At 37.0% G+C, this 17,855-nt stretch overlaps 1 protein-coding gene across 8 annotated transcripts in view; it reads right to left on the bottom strand.

Annotated features, from left to right (window-relative positions):
- Positions 1-17,855, bottom strand: part of LOC117411148 (regulator of G-protein signaling 7) — a 118,531-nt gene that overhangs the window by 36,153 nt on the left and 64,523 nt on the right. For all 8 annotated transcript variants that reach the window (XM_059024859.1, XM_059024862.1, XM_059024860.1 and 5 more), the window contains exon 5: positions 13,840-13,946. In XM_059024859.1, coding sequence (XP_058880842.1) covers positions 13,840-13,946 — 107 coding nt within the window. The remainder of the gene's footprint in view (positions 1-13,839; positions 13,947-17,855) is intronic.

The following is a 17,855-nucleotide window of genomic DNA, read 5'->3' as shown; positions in this document are numbered from 1 at the left end:
TAGATTTGGTGAGAAATTCGCTAAATTGGAAACACTACTTGAAGGCGCAGAAAAAAATTGTCCCAGAGATTGCTTCATCGGTGCCCAGGCACTGAAATTACAGTGGTTGTGTGCCAGTTAAGCATTTTCATAACACATTGGTAAAGATTCTTTAATTCTTAAGTCAAGGATCTGCCTATAGAAAAAAGTACCGCTGGTTATTATGAGTAGGAACAAACTTTAGAGAAGATGGAACAGTTGAAGTCATTAGGTTTGCTAAAGGGGACGGTTTTAGTACAGGGAATGGAACAGAGAGAGAGAGAGAAAGGAGCATAGAGGTGTTTTAAGTAGGCGTTTTGTTTAGTTTTCACTAAGTCGTTGTTGCTATTGTTAGGCTTTGTTTTTAATACCAGTATGTTTGGGCGGAAAAAACTATCGGAGCAGCTAACAAGAAGAAAAGACTTCTAAAAGATCTAGAGTCGAGGCAGTTAGCCGGATCATTGACTAAATATTTTAAAGAAGATAAAAGCAAGCAACCTATTGGTGACATTGAACTTGAAGATGAACCGGCTAGTATATGTGACGATGAAACTCAAAAAGACTCAAATAAAGACTGAAACAATTCAAAAGACAAAGGGCCTCTTAGGCATCACGAGACTAACAAAGATGAGAATATCTCTGAAGAATTATTAGTAAGGTCCCCAGAATTGTCAATTGGAGAAAATCCTCCTACTGTGTTGGACTATTTCTAATCCTGCTGACTGGCCAGATGTTGTGACTGATACATTGCGGCAAACCATTGTCCAGAAAGGTCCTGCACCACCTATACAAGATTTTGAGTACCCGAAAGACAGTTCAAATCATCGCTTCACGCCAATCCACTTTAAACGTCGCTTTCGCAATGGAGAAGAGATCAGCAGAATGTGGGTGGTTTACTCAACTAAGAACAATGGAATATCTGTTTTTGTTGCAAGCTTTTTCCCTCAGTGAATCACGTCGTCACAACTGGAGGATACAGAGATTGGAAAAATATGTCACAATATGCAACATGAAAATTCTAAATGCCACCTTGTAGCGCACCAGAAGTGGGTTGAATTGTCCACAAGGCTGGAGTCAAAGCAAACAATAGACATGTCATATCAGAGAAATTCACCAGCATTATTTAGGGAAAGACGTCACAAATGAGCTAACAAACCTGCTTTCGCAAGAAATTACCAGACACATTTTGCAATTGCTCGAAAGTTTCAGATACTATTAAATAATTATTTTATCTTTTAATAATTGTCTAAATTGTTATATCACTGATAAGTCAATTTCCTCATTAAGTCCTAATGTTCTGTAATATTTTGGCTTCTTTTGTAAGAAAATAACGGTGGGCCCAATTTAAAATCTGAGGCAACAATATTCCAATGCTTTAGAATGATTGCTTTAATATTTTAGGTAGGAGAAATATATGACACACTGCTGGAAATTTCAGAAAATTCTTACTATGACCATGGCTAGACACGAAGCTGCAATTTTGGCAAAAGCGCTGAAAAACTTCAGATTTTTGTGTGGCATCGTAATTTGGTTCAACATTCTTCAAAGAATTAATGTTGTAAGCAAACCTCTTCAGGGTCAAACTATGCACCTGCCTGATGTCATTGAAGGGTTTAGAGAAACAAAGAGATTTCTGGAAGAATGTTGCTCTGATGAGGGTCTCCAGAATGCATTGAGAGAAGCAAGAGAGCTCGCTCTAGTAATTGAAACTGAACCTGTGTTTCCTGAGGTTACCTCGGTGCGTCCTAGGAAAAGAAAGAGGCTTTTCAGTTCCAAAGGACAAGACGAATCCAGCGAAGATCCTGTAGAGCAGTTTAAGATCAGGTTCTTCTACACAGTTTTGGACGTGGCAATGCAGTCTATAGGCGAGAGATTCAACCTCATTGAGAATCACAGCATGTATTTTCAGTTTATGATATCTGTAAAATTAACGAATTATCCAGAGAACAACTTCTGAAAAACTGCGTGGATCTGCAAGGCGTTCTGACAGATAGAAACTTAAACGAGATGGATATCGACTGCTGGAGTAAATAGTCAGAAATGAGTTTGCTCCAAATGTTGCTGATGCACACATTTTACTGACTTTGCCAATCACTGTTGCATCAGGTGAGTGACGTTTCTTGAAGCTGAAAATAATTAAAAACTAATTTACGCTCTTCGATGTCGCAAGAAAGGCTGGTGGGGCTCACTATGCTTTCTATCGAGCAGGATACTGCCAAGGAAATTTACTTTCACACAGTACTTCACGGCTTTGCTAATGGAAAAGCGAGAAAAGTTAGATTTCATTAGATGGAGAGTTCTCTGCGCATGGAAACTGTGACTTATTTTAATGTTTATATTTATGTTATAATTGTATCATTTATAGTTTCAAATGTCATACAAATAGCGCTTACCAAGAGAATCACACAGCAAATCCTACAGTGTTAAACTGAGAGAGTTAAAATAACAATGATCAGTGTCAAAATAACATTGATCAGGTCTACTTTAACTCTCTGAGTTGATTTAACACTGGAGGATTTGCTGTGCACGATTACATGATCACAAACCTACATGTTAGATACCAGTCTTATAGTAGTTAAGGAACGCAATACGATACTGTATAAATAAGGTACAATGAAAATACGATATGTTTGAAGTAACCTGCATATCCTGTATCAATTGTTATTTATATCTCTAAGCTCATGCATGGTGGTAGAATCCATTGATCATAAATATTGTCATTGTAGAGCTGACAGTAGATGTCACTGCTGTTTGTAACCAGAGTGATGATTGTATATAGTTGTATATAGTTTTGTGACAACATAAATATATATATATATATATATATATATATACATACATTTTTTAAAAAGAGTGAAAAGGGAGGGCGGAAAAATTCTGTTAGCCTAGGGCAGCAAAAATCCTTGCTTCAGCCCTGCTAAATGCCACACCATATTGGTGTCTTGATGTAAAGCCTAATTTGGCAAGCATAAATAAATATATTGTTAATTTTATATAACTGTCCTAAGTTCAATAATATTGACGATGTTTAAATTTAAGTTTCCTCTTGCAGTAGTAGTTTTCATGTCTTGAGGTGCACAGCCAAAGCACTCATCTCAAGTCTAGTGATTAGAAACTAAACATTTTGTTGAAAACGGGACTACAAATACACATTATTGAGATAGCGTGAATGGGGTTACCCTTGTCACGTTCCAAGGTGAAATGACTGAAACATTCAGCCAAAGAAGTGTCGGTAGAAGTAATTTAAATCCTGACTGATGAGAAGTAATCTGATTGCATTTTAATGAAGTAATTAAGAACTTGACTAATTCTCAAAGATTTTTTGTATACAACATGCATTCAGTTGAAACTACATTTTGACATACATACAAATTCTGTATACAAAAATAGAAATAAGTGCTGCAATAATGCCAGTTGTTTTAAACCCCCTATGGAAAGCAGCACACATTTTTACACCATTCATTTAAAAAACTTATTTGGGTATACAGTAGTACCAAGCACAATCCTGTGATATACTAATTTGATTCTGTATATTAGAATGGATTGTAAATTAATTTGCTTTATTGAAGGGGGGCATCAAAACAAACATCACCCAGCCATGACCGTAAATACTAAATTAGAGCTATCAGAATCATGAAAAAGTAGATAACCATGACCAGATATATATGGTTTAACAACTCTTCTGCAAAGTGAGCTTACTGATAAAACCTTCCATTTACTGGGCCATGCTGCATGTAATTTTTATCATATAAATTTGTCTTTAATAGCCCTGGGTGTGTTGTTGTTTGTTGTGTTTATAGTTTTCATGTTATTGGTATGTAAATAGTATGCATCAATCATCAGTCAACATAACCATGTATTTAAGTTTGCAGAATATGATTTGAATAACCAACCCCCTTATAAAATGCAGAAAAAACTAGCCTTAACTACATTTCAAGATGCAACCCTTCTTCCACACAAAAATAAAGAAGGGTAGAACAGTGGCAGTCAAATCTATAATCCGCTTTACAGAACCCTCATGCTCTCTTGATGACAAGTTTCAGAAACAGAATGTGTTTCTGAATTATGGTATAACTCTGTAGAATGATGTTCAAGACTAACAGTTCTAGAAGAGTGGTTCAGTTAACTGTAGCTTAAACCCAGTAAGCAGCTATCAAACTAAAATAAAGACCAAGGGTGTTTGAATGACAATATCTCGAGACCTTAATCTAAGCGATGAAGGAACTCAAAACAGATAACACAGCCCGAACTGTGATGCTGTTCACAATGTCACTGTATATGCTTCTGCACACATCAAATGTAATTGGCTGAATTTACATAAGCAGGATAATTTCTCCTGTCAAGGTTCTAGAAAATGTTGTCAGAAGTAACGTCTGAAGAAATACATGTGTAAATTACCAACGTTCAGTGTTTACATGTGTAAGCACATTCCCCTGTAATTTCCAAGCAAGGAAAGTGAAGCTTTTAGAACTGCAGCTGTTTAGTTCTAAAAAAATGTTTCTCCAAAACCTGGAGAAAATAGCAACAGAGGATGCATATTTTTCAAGCACTGTATAAGTCATTTCCAAGACAAGAATAATGGCAAAGCAAAGCCTCAAAGCCAGTCTGTAGCCTCAAAGAGTCTGTAGCCATGGACAGCTAGCTGTTACTGGGGTGACAAAAAACAACAACCTGTCTGCCCATCACCAGTGTTACACCACTTTCCACTTTTTACTACTGCCAAGGGGTGTGATCTAACCAGGTCACTTACTCTCGTTTAATAAGGCCTGTGGGATACATTGTGATTACTGTGAGTGAAATCCAATGTGGTGCATTACCTCTTTATTGTGTCCAAAGCAACCTAATTGTACACCAATCAGCAAAGAAACCCTGATCAACATTACTCCCCGTACACTTTTCGAGGCCAAACCTAAAACTGGATACTCATCTCGACCCTCATTTCACAGTTAAGGACCGTAATGCTTGGGCCCAGCACTGTGATAGAAGAGAGAAAGTGATTGTCTATATACCTGTGAGAGACAGAGATTTAAGACCTGTGTCAATGCTCTGCTGCCACACCAAGTCCCTGTGCTGTAACTGAGAAAACAAAATAAATCGTTAGGTTATTATCATAAACCTGGTTCCCTGAAATAGACATGTAACCATTACCGAATAGGCATTTACCTCCTAAAGACCTGAATCCTGAATATTGTATACCAAAGCTGCTCACTAAGCCTATGGCGCAGTCATGACTGCCCCTGAGGTATCAAAGGGACTGTGTTCACAGATCTCAGCGTCATTTTTCCTTCAAGCCTGCTGCAATCATGGATGCAGCGACCTTGAAGATAATGGTTACATTTCTATTTCAGGGAACCAGGGTTATGATAATAACATAACGTTCCCTTTCAAATGTGAAATGTAACCATTACCGAATGGGTCAGTGTACCAAAGCCGCCACAAGGGCAAGACTGCCGAACCACAGGAATGCTACAAGACTAAGCCAAGAGGCTAATTAGTGAAAGTGAAAAAATTGAGGAAGAAACTCACCTCTATGCCTGTGTTGTAAGGGTCAACTGGGAAGCCGCCCTTAACACTCTAGTTCCAAAACCAGGGTTTTGAGGATCCACAACATTAAGTCTGTAGAACCTAGTGAAGATATGGGTAGCTCACACCACTGCATTGCAAATGTCTTTGACAGATGCACCCTGGAATAAAGTCCACAATGTTGCCATGCCTCTGGTGAAACGATCAGTGAGCATTTCTGGAGGGGGCAAATTGTCCAGCTCATAGGCAGTCCTGACTGTGTCTGCTATCCACTTGGACAACCGCTGCTTAGACTGGGCTTGACCATGGGACTTTGCCTCATAGCAGACAAAAAATAGTTCAGACTGCCTTCAACTTTTCGTCCTATCAACATAGTACGCCAGGGCCCAAACTGGGCAGAGCGTATGGAGCTGTCGCTCTCTGTCAGACTGGAAAGGAGGTGGATGGAAAGCCTCCAATTCCAGATTGGTTAAAAAAGGCAGCATTGACTGCATCACAGGATCGTGAGCAGCTTTAGTTTACAATATTCAGGATTCAGATCTTTAAGAGGTAACTACCCATTCCATAATGGTTACATTTCATACTTGTAAGGGAACCAGCCACGTCTTGTCTCTGGTGTATTTAATATGAACTAGCTGGCCCAATGTTCTCCACAATGCCTTTGGGAATGTGACAGTGAGCAGCTCCTAATGGGCAGTTTGCATAGAGAAAACTGGTTCCCTGGGCTAGCCACCAACAGGACCCTTCCAGATCAGACATATTGCCCCACATTCCTGCTTTCCCAGCAAGATCAGTTTACCTTTAGGAAGCCAGTTTCTCAGAAGTACTGTTGTAATATTTTCCCCAACAAACACCTCTGTGACACAGCAATGATAACCTACTTTTTAAAAAAGTCATGCTCACAACAGATCATGACATTCCAATTCTCACTTTCAATTCCAATGTTTTATGTCTTTGGATGTGTTTTTTTTCTCTCTACTGGAGGCCATTTAAATTTTTACATTTTCATTATGGGTTTGTCTTTTTCAGATTGAAAGAAAACTTATTGTGTAACACAATGACGTGTTACCAATTTAATTTGTCACTGGATAAGCATTTCACCCCTCTGGAATTCTTTCTATTCATTTTCTCTTATTCATTTTTTAGCTTTTATTCTTCATTAGGAATAAAAGCATGAAAACATTTAGGAGTTAAAATAATATCAGTCCTTGAAGACTGGGTCTATAACATCATGCCTGCCTCGTACACAGTGTTCAGTCTGAACACCCTCCATTAAAATGAGGACAACATGTGTGCAATGCCACTAGTTCTCGTTTTCTCCCTTGTATGAATTATCAGCATACTAGATCAGCATACTAGATCAGCCCTGGCAGTGTACATTCCACAGTTACCATTGTTTTGCCGTCAACTCCAGAATATTAGCAATAAAGCAACGTGTCTTGGTTCTTTGAACAGATCAATAATCTCTTAAAGATAACAACAGGTATCTTGAAAGATACTACTGCTTGTGATTGCATCTCTAGAGCTATGGTAATCGGGTCATTGAAATATTTCAGGCTCCTCAGTTATAATCTAAATGGAAATGACAGGGACACAAACCATAGTACTGCTATAACACTTCAATCTAACTTGGTTGACCGTAAGGATTTAATACAATTGCTATTGCTGTTACAGCCATTGATACACAGTAGCTACTTTTTCGTTGGATTATTGTTTTTTGTTTTTTTTGTAAATTGAAATAAAAGTCTCTCTTTTTTGTTTGTTTGTGGTAACTGCAAATATGTTTGTAGAATGCTCTAGATGACACTGAGCAGACCTGTATTGAATATCGTCTACATCTAACTTACACAGATATTAATTATTTTTAAAAAGATTTGCTCCTAAACATGCACGCATACTTTTTGCAATATCATTTTGTAGTTTCTTTGATTACATATATAGATATAGCTACGGCTAAAAGCCTTGCATCAACCTACAGGTTGAAAAATGGAAAAAAAAATTGACTAACAGGGTAGCATCTCATCTCGAAATGAAAGAGACCCAGAGACAGAAAGCTGCAATTTAAAAAAAATACACAAAACACAAAATAAACACAGCACAAGGGACAAAATAAAAGGTTCACACAAACAAAACAATACAGCCTGGACATTCACTTTCACTATAAAGTTTACACTCCAAAAGCTCAGGTCCACTCACCTAACCCCCCCTCCCCCACAAAGGATTGTGTCTTCCTTAGGTGGCCACTCCCCAATTATGGTGATTATGGGCAGGGACAGATTTAACCCCATCCCTGCCAACCTTACACTTATTTACATGAGCAGGACATTACCTGCCACAGTGACATTTCAAAATCTAACATGAAATACTTTTTGTGATATCATTTTGTAGTTTCTTTGATTACATGATGTTAAATAAAACATCTAAATTATGTTCATATAGTTTTTATTTGTCTCAATCCTAAAATTCTAGGTGATGCAAAACCTTTGACCATAGCTGTATATATATATATATATATATATATATATATATATATATATATATATATATATATATATATATATATATATATTATTACACATACACATACACACACACAAACACACACACACACACACACACACACACACACACACAGTCGCAGACAAAAGTATTTGGGCAGTTTACGAAAATGAGAAAAAACACACAAAAAAGGGATTTCTATAATTTCTAATTGTTCTATTGAAAGGGCTTGTAACCAGGAGGTCCCCGGTTCAAATCCCGGCTCAATCACTGACTCGCTGTGTGACCTTGAGCAAGTCACTTAACCTCCTTGTGCTCCGTCTTTCGGGTGAGACGTTGTTTTAAGATGATGCATAGTTCACACACCCTAGTCTCTGTATGTCACCTTGGATAAAGATGTCTGCTAAATAAACTAATAATAATAATAATATTAAAGTGTGGCAGCAGTGTGGAGTAGTGGTTAGGGCTCTGGACTCTTGACCGGAGGGTCGTGAGTTCAATCCCCGGTGGGGACACTGCTGTTGTACCCTTGAGCAAGGTACTTTACCTAGATTGCTCCAGTTAAAACCCAACTGTATGAATGGGTAATTGTATGTAAAAATAATGTGATATCTTGTAACAATTGTAAGTCGCCCTGGATAAGGGCGTCAGCTAAGAAATAAATAATAATAAAGTAAACATTCAGCTTTAGAATAAAACAACAAATTATTAAATAACATGCACAAAATGAAAGTTAACATGCAAAAACAAATGTCATACTTTGACAAAAGTATTTTGGCAATCAACATATTTCGTATGAAACTCATTCGTTGCTAATTATTGACAATTATCATGATTGAAAACCAACACCTGATGATAATTATAGAATAAACACATAATCATCAAGTGCTGAAAAATAAATTGGAAATGTGTGATTAAAAAAGCAACAAAAATGGTTCAAACTCAAGAGTGCAGCAACAATCTAAAAAAGGCAGTGACACAACTAAATGAAAAATGAGAAACTAGCAGAAAAATAGCAGAAAGACTTGGTTTACTGAAAAGCACTGTGTGGGCTATGATTGACAAACACAGGAGAACAGGAAGTACTGCAACTAGCTCCAGGTGTGGAAGACCAAGAAAGATTTCTGCAAAATCTGGAAGAAGAATCATTTGAGCAGTCCGGCAAAATCCTCAGTTTACTGCAAAAGATTTGACACAAGAATTGAGAGAAAAAGGTCAAGAAATTCACAAGCGAACAATTCAATGATATCTTAACAAGATAAATGTCCATGGGTTTGCAACCAAGATGCAAACCTTTGTTAAAAACAATACACATTGGCAATTGAAGTTTTCCATTGAATACTTGAAGAAGCCTGGTGATTTCTTCAACTAAATTTTATGGTCAGACGAATCCAAAATATAACTTTTTTCACCAAGAAAGCAACAATATGTTTGGAGGAAGAGAGGAGAAGAATTGAAAGAAAAGCTCACCGTGCCCAGTGTTAAACATGGTGGAGGCTGTGTGATGGTATGGGCTTGTTTTTCTTCCTCAGGCACTGGTGACCTTTGTACTGTAGAAGGATCAATGAATGCTTCAAAATATCAATATATTTTGCACTCTCATTTGTTACCCAGCGCTAGAAGGTTTATTCGACGGAAATTTGTATTCCGGCAGGATAATGACCCTAAGCATTCTGCAAAGTATACAAAGGAATTTCTAAAACAAGGAAGATTACAGTTACGGATTGGTCATCTCAGTCCCCAGACGAATCTCATCGAGATGTTGTGGATTGACTTGAAGGCTGCTGTTGCAAAAAGGAAACCAAAGTCGATTGCACTCAAACTTTATATGTTGAAAAATGGGCAAAAATATCTCTGGAAAGATTCCAGGAACTGGTTTTAAAATACAAAAAAAGACTGCAAGCTGTAAAGGAAGCAAAGGGTGGGCATCCCAAATTCTAATGTAAAGGTTCCCAAATACTTTTGTCAAAGTATGAAATTTGTGCATGTTATTTTTCATTTTATCCATGTTATGTAATAATTTGTTGTTTTATTCTAAAACTGTATCTCTACTTTAACTTATATCTTTCATTATTTATGTATTTATTGATTTATTTGTTGCATTTATATAGTGCTTTTTATACAAAAGTATCACAAAGCACTGTACAGTACATAGCAGAAAAAAAGAACAAACCACAATACATTTGTATAGCATGTCACACACACAACTGCCACAATCAGCCCATTTAAATAACATATTTAAATAACAGTATACACATAATACAAAAGCAGCAATTTTAGAGTTACATTAAAACCCACTAAGATAAGAACGTCATTTTATAAAAGTGCGTTTTTAGTCTTGACTTGAAAACTGTAACACCCAGATTCCCTGACAAATGAAGGCAGATCATTACATAATTTCAGAGCTCTACAAGAAAAGGCCCTGTCTCCGGTGTTGCTTTTGTTGACCCTAGGAATAACCAGCAGCCCCGCATCCTGTGATCTCAGAGTGCGGTTTGGAAGATACAGGGTCAGTAACTCCTGCAAAGAACTAGGTGCTAATCCATTCAGGGCCTTGTAAGTTAAACAGCTAAATCTTAAAATCAATTCTATACTGCACAGGGAGTCAGTGTAAAGAGGCCAAAACAGGGGTAATATGTTCACTTTTCCTGGTTTTAGTCAGAATTCTAGCGGCTGTATTCTGAACAAGCTGCAAGCGGGATACCACACGTTTTGGGACACCAGAAAAAAGTGCTTACAATAATCAATTCTAAAGGCATGCATTAGTCTCTTGGCATCACATTTGGAAATAATTGGTTTGGCTATATTTCTCAAATGGTAAAAATATACTTCAGTAACTTCCCTAATATGAGTCTCAAATGATAGATCAGGATCAAAGATGATCCCGAAACCCTTAATTTCTAGTTTAAGTTCTGATGCGAGACTGCAAGGGTTGAGCTCATGTAGTCCCACATTACCTTTTAGTTGGTTCTGTGATAACCTCTGTTTTATCTAAATTCAACATTAGAAAATTATGTGACATCCAATGCTTGATGTTTGTAAGGTAAATAGCTAATACCCAGGCAGAAGACATTCCTGCTTTAGGGACAAATATAGCTTGGTATCATCAGCATAGCAATGGAAGTTCACTCCGTGTCTATGGATAATGTCACCTAACGGTAGCATATATAATGAAAACAACAAGGGATCTAGAATGGAGCCCTGTGGAACACCACAGACAACTTCCGATAATGCAGATTTTACCTCCCCAATAGAGACGAACTGAGTCCTATCAGAAAGATAAGATTTGAACCAGGATAGGACAAGGCCAGAAAGTCCCACTGTGATTTCAAGACGATTCAGTAGGATGGATTGGTCTACAGTATCAAAGGCAGCACATAGATCTAGAAGAATTAAAACTGATGGAAAGCCAGAGTCAGAGCTTATCAGCAGATCATACACAACTCTGACAAGGGCCGTCTCGGTGCTATGTGGAGCACGAAAACCAGATTGAAATTTCTCGAATATACCATTAAGAGTTAGAAATTTTTGTAATCGAATTGCAACAACTCTCTCTAGAACCTTATCTAAGAATGGTAGGTTATAGATTGGCCTATAGTTATTGATGACTTTATGGTTCAAATTAGAAATATAGAAATCACTTTCTTTGTGGTTTTTCTCTTTTTTTAACTGCCCACTTACTGAAAACATATCATGATTATTTGATCTGTATTTTTGTTCACATTTTCTGTGATTTTGTTTGATATCAGTGTTGAAAATATTTGAGTAAATCCATTAGACCTGAGTGTTGTGTTTCTTTTGTGCATCAGTATATATATATATATATATATATATATATATATATATATATATATATATATTTTTTTTTTTTTTTTAAAAGAAGACACAGAGTGATGCAAAACTTTATATATCCACATCCTAAATGCATACAGTAAAATAATATCATGCCATTTCAATTCTTCTATACTTTAATTTTGTATTTCACTCCGTCTCGTTCTTCCTGTGTTTCCCAGCAGCCAAAGGACTCAGTATTGATGCATGTTGAGTGTTTTCAGACTCTTACTGTAGGCAACTTCTACCTTATTCCCCAAACAATCAACAAGACAAAACAGCTAACTCAGGCCCCTCTGGCGACCAAGCAACAGGGGTGGGAGCAGAGCAAAGTAACAAAGACAGAAAATGTATGGTGCCAAGTGAAGCAAGGCGAACATTTTTAGCAGTTTATATTTTAACAGTAGTTGCACGTAGCATATACACCACAAATACAAAGCAAATATGTGTATACAACCTAAAGAAACAAACACACTGTGCACAATAATTGCACAAACCGTTTCATTTTACAAAGCAAAAAAAAAAAAAAAAAAAAAAAAAAAGCTGTATTGCTTGTTTATTAGCTTATTGTAATAACTTGTTACATTTAAGTCATCGTGCATGAGGGCATCTGTCAAGCAAATACGGCTGCTCGTTTTCACTGCATTGGTATTTGCGCTACAAGTATTTGCGCTACGTCAAAGGTCAAACGGCATTCAAACATCGAGTCGCTATTGAAACAATCTTTAAAAATGTATCAATGTTCTGTAAATGTGTTGGCTGCAAAAAAAACTAACAAGCAGACAAAAATAGATTTTTTTTAAAAACAACCTTGAGTGACAAATTCAGTGACATTTTCAAGTTTTGTAACCCTTTTAAAATTATGTTGACATACTATTGAAAAGGAATGTGCAATTTTGATATTTTGCTGCCTTTAATAAATTGTATACATGGTAAAGTTTTGGTATTTTTCCTTACATTTCCAATACTAAGTAGAAATAACTATGAAGTTTTAAAAACACTGATACCTTCAAATTATTAGTAAATTGTAACATCATATATGCCACTGACTCGCTAGGTCAATGTACAGACTAGTAGAAGTATAACTCAAACACCAATCATGAAGTTGGTATTTGTTTGACCCTGTTGCTATAGTAACCAAGTGCACAGCTCTGATAAAAGTATGACTTTACAGTGTAATACTGTAAAGAAAAGAAAATGCAAATTTTTCATGGTAAATTGCAGGAAACGGAAACAACTTTTCGTTTTTGCTTACGAAATCAGCTCTCGGCTCGCCAATACCCGCCATTGCCACAGTACACATTTAAAACACACACACACATTTTCAACAGTTCTCAAAATATTTTTAATAAGACGGAAAATTGTCTATAGATGGAACTCTCCCACCCCTGCAAGCAATCTAGTTAGAAGTTATCACACCAGCAGCGACCTAAGAGTTTTTTTTTTTAAGCTTTGTAAACTGCAGCTGGGAATTAAATACATTTCCTACAAATCAAAATGCACTGACCTTAAAAGGGTGTGCTAACCCATGCTTTAAAATATATTTTCTTACCTCTTACAGTATGAGCTGTGTTAACAATAACATTACGACTGGTCATCCTTTGGTTGGGGTGAAAACATTTTGGTTGTTCACTTGTTTTGCAAACACTGCAGTTCAAAGATATAGCTAGATAGATAAACATCTACACCACAGTAACATAGTAACATAGCCTGTTTGCAGCTGGATCATTGAAGTGAATTTGAATTGCAGCCCAGGACATGATTAAAAGCCAAAAAAAACAGGAACTTTCCGTCAATTGTATTGTCTTTGAAATACCTGCATTTTCAAAATCATCAAAGAACCAAACAGTCTTCAATGAACAAGAGGGGGGAGATAATATCGTTATTGCAAATGAGAGGTAAGAAAACCGATATCAGGGCCTTGGTTAGACCTCCTTTAAACACTAGGGCATTTAATGCATTCCTTACTTGAAATCTGTAGAATGTGCCATCGTCCTTTAGTGTTAGTACATGGTCTGAGATTGGAAAGAAGTATCCGTGTGCTGCCATCAATGTTCCAACGTGCAGGGCCTCCACTGGAAGTAAAGAAAAGCAAACATATCAACATACAATGGGTGTAATGCATTAAAGTAAAACACTAGCATGTACTCTACCTATAGTGAAATCAATCAGTGTTAGTAACTTTTACTTTTCAAGCTGGGGCAGCAGTGTGGAGTAGTGGTTAGGGCTCTGGACTCTTGACCGGAGGGTCGTGGGTTCAATCCCAGGTGGGGGACACTGCTGTTGTACCCTTGAGCAAGGTACTTTACCTAGATTGCTTCAGTAAAAACCCAACTGTATAAATGGTTAATTGTATGTAAAAATAATTTGTAAAAAATAATTTAATTGTATGTAACAATAATTATAAGTTTCCCTGGATAAGGGCATCTGCTAAGAAATAAATTATTATTATTATTTGTTTATTTAGCAGACACCTTTATCCAAGGCAACTTACAGAGACTAGGGTGTGTGAACTATGCATCAGCTGCAGAGTCACTTACAATTATGTCTCACCCAAACAACAGAGCACAAGGAGGTTAAGTGACTTGCTCAGGGTCACACAGTGAGTCAGTGGCTGAGGTGGGATTTGAACTGGGACCTCCTGGTTACAAGCCCTTTTCTTTAACCACTGGACCACACAGCCGCAAATAAATAATAATAATTTAAATGTATCAATGCCAAATTGTGCACCAAAAACGTATACAAGAATGAAAAAGCTTAATTTTCAACAATCACGATTCAATAGTGTCCCATAAATATTTCACAATGTATCAGGGCACTTTTCATACTAACCTAGTCACTGTGATAAAGTAAAATGCTAATAGACACAAAGCCACCAAAAAGCAGTGATTCAAAAGTGAAACTGCTGTATGAAGAGGACAGAATTTATTTATTTTTTTTAAATATGCAATTGAGTAAATTGAGAAAATTGCCTTCAAAGAATAAAGTACATTTGTCATTGATCCCCTCAAGTAATACAGTACTCAAGCTCCTGTTATATAAGCCCACATTCCACATTCACAAGAAGATATATCAAGTTTAAGGGTGTAATTTAAAGAGCATGTTCACAGGGAACGCAAAAATTAGAATGCTGCACTTCCTTAAAACTTTAAACGTCTCAGGTCAAACTGATTTTTCCTGATAGCTCCATCCAGACTCCTGGAAGAACATGTTTCATTAACACAATTAGTGCAAGATCTTGGAACAGATATGCATTTCTTTTGACAGCTTCAATGGAATAACTAGATGAGGCCATTAAGACCATGTAGCTTGGAGGTGGCTGTGCCAAAGACACATTGTGAAATGGTATGTGAAATTCCTGTGTTGGTTCTTCAGAGTTACTTTGTGATACCAGTAAGTGCAGGACAACTCCCACAACTTGAATTAATTAAGAATGTGAAAGTTCCCAGTTCACTTTTACTCTTGCGTTGCCAGTTGTGATCAATGGACATTTGAGGCGAACACCCAAGTACCTAATTTTCACTAAAGGCAGGGTGTACTTACAAGCCTTGAAAAAAAATTTCTATGACATTTCTGGTTTCCCCAATGTGTTGGGAGCAATAGACTACCCATGTGTGCCACTAACCCCTCCAGCTAATTCTGAGCCTCTGTATAGAGCCTCTGTATATGATCTATTTTGTGTCAATTGTCTAAGCTACTAAATAGGCCAAGTTAAAAATAATAATAATAATTTAAAAGAAAATGCTAAAATAATTTAGTTTCAATTTAAAATAATATTTTATTCACATTGTACACCAATGCAGCAGCATGATTTATTTTGTGTTACTGGTAAATTTTTTATTATGTATTCATTTGATTTTACTACTGTACTGTAAATTGTATAGGCCTACAGTACGATTTATGTTTTTACATAATGTAAAGCGTAACCTACCCAAAACACATTTGTGTTACTTCAGCGCAATGATTTACATTTAAAATGCATTGAGCACTATAAATGTATGTGTGTGCGATTTTATTGTATTGTTTTTAAACCCGACATCTCCTTATATTGGACAAACATGTCCGGTTTAGCGAGGGGCTAATGTATGATCATGAAAAGCTTTTTGGGAGCCCCACTATAGAATCTGATGGGATTAAACTGCCTTTCTTTTTTAAAAATATATAACAGTATTAAAATAGGTCAAATGAAGACGAAACAGAATGCATTGTGACGTTTACATTTAACAAAAACAATGCTATTTTGATTCTTGCACCCTTGCGGCACCTAAATAAAAAGATGAATGCTGCACCTATCTAGAGCATAATTGCTCATTAGGCTGCCAGCACATGTCTTCAATTTCTTATCCCTCTGCTGAATAAAGTTGTATAAGCTAAAATTGATAACCAGGTAGTAGCAACAGATCTCTGAGTGCTTTGGGTGCTATTACAACGTTGATTACCTGGGTTTTGGGGTATCTGTGTCTAAGGGAAACCAAGTGTCAACCAAACCCTCTCTAATTTTACACTGCTGTGTAGCAAATGTATCTTGATTTTGAAATGAATCCAAAAATTGCATGATTTCAGTTTTTACAACTGCTCTGGTTGTAGACATTTATCAGAGTGTTGTAAAAGTAACCCTGCCTGTCGGGCATTGCTTCTGCATTGGTTGTTAGTACAAAATGATAATGAATACCTTTTGTAGGCAGCCCTGTTGACTACTCCTGTATTACAAAAGATATATTGTGGCTATAGGGGGTTGTTCAATGTTAGGGAGGAATAAAGCATTTTTCATCTTTTCCGCCCATGACTGTGTAATGTACTTTTATCTCCCTTGAGGAAATTAGATTCTCTCCCCTTTCCCTGTCCTGAGGAGTGAAGTATCCAGGAAACAAGGCTATTCTGAGGTGTAATGGCTGAATGAACTCGTTACCCTATTCACAGGTGGTTTTACTTAAAGCTAATGATGTGGCTGTTTTAAAATAGCATGTAGGATCATTATATTGTTTGGATTGTACAGTACTTTGTCTTCATGAAGTTTTCATAGGGCATCTAAAAAGCCTGATTAGGCATTGTGGCAATGTGCCCCGCCCCTGTGTACATGTGTGTTAAGTGTTGTATGGTGCGTGTGTTAATGTCGGTGTATAGTCATTGGTACACGGGATATAAACGGGTCTGTGTTTCACGTGTGATTTAAAAGGTAGAGTTGTATTTAGGCACGAGGAGGGCACAAATCACTTCACGTGCTGGTTAAATGTAATATGTGAGCACGGGGTTGCACAGAATTAATTCACGTGCTGGGATTCAAGTGAATAATTAATTAGTAATTGAATCCCAGCACAACAGTATATATAGACACATTTTCTTTCACTCGTGGTTGGGTGTTCGGTGAGTGGAGAACGGGATTGGAGACGGAGGTAATATTAGTCATAGAAATAGTAGTTAAATCTGCTCACCGTGTTTGTCTGTGTAGTCCGTTTTGTTTGTCTGTTTATTTTGGCGCAAGTGCCGTGTCCTGTGTTTTTGTGTTTAAAACTTTTTATTTTCTGTTCTGTTCTGTTTAATTATTAAATGCTGAGCGCAATCACGCGCCCAGCTTCACCAAACCACATCTCTCTGTTTATTTATTTCCTGGCTCTGGTCTGACACCACCCACTCCGGCCGTCTTTGTGACAGGCATAAAGGACATTTTCTTGATAACCTAATTCTGCGAGGATTTGATATTCAGGGTGTGTGTCTCTTGTTGCAAGAGGAGAGAGAGCAGGTTAAATACATGCAGTATATGATAAGGGTTTTAAAGAAGAACTGCCAGAAAGATAGCAAGTCAAACAAACAGCTGTAATGATTGTTCGTATCTTAAGCACAGCTGCAGTACTTATAATAACATCATTTGACATGTCTTTGTCTATAGTGCTCCCATTTGAGATTGCAGGCAGACAGCCAGCCTATAAGGTAAGCAGCAGTATAGAACTTATAGAACTGGTGCTCCCTGGTGATAAAAAGGTAAT

Source organism: Acipenser ruthenus, chromosome 6 (assembly GCF_902713425.1).
Source record: "Acipenser ruthenus chromosome 6, fAciRut3.2 maternal haplotype, whole genome shotgun sequence".
NCBI lineage: Eukaryota > Metazoa > Chordata > Actinopteri > Acipenseriformes > Acipenseridae > Acipenser > Acipenser ruthenus.
Note: the sequence above shows the minus strand (reverse complement) of the source record. Positions and strands in the feature narration are given on the sequence as shown.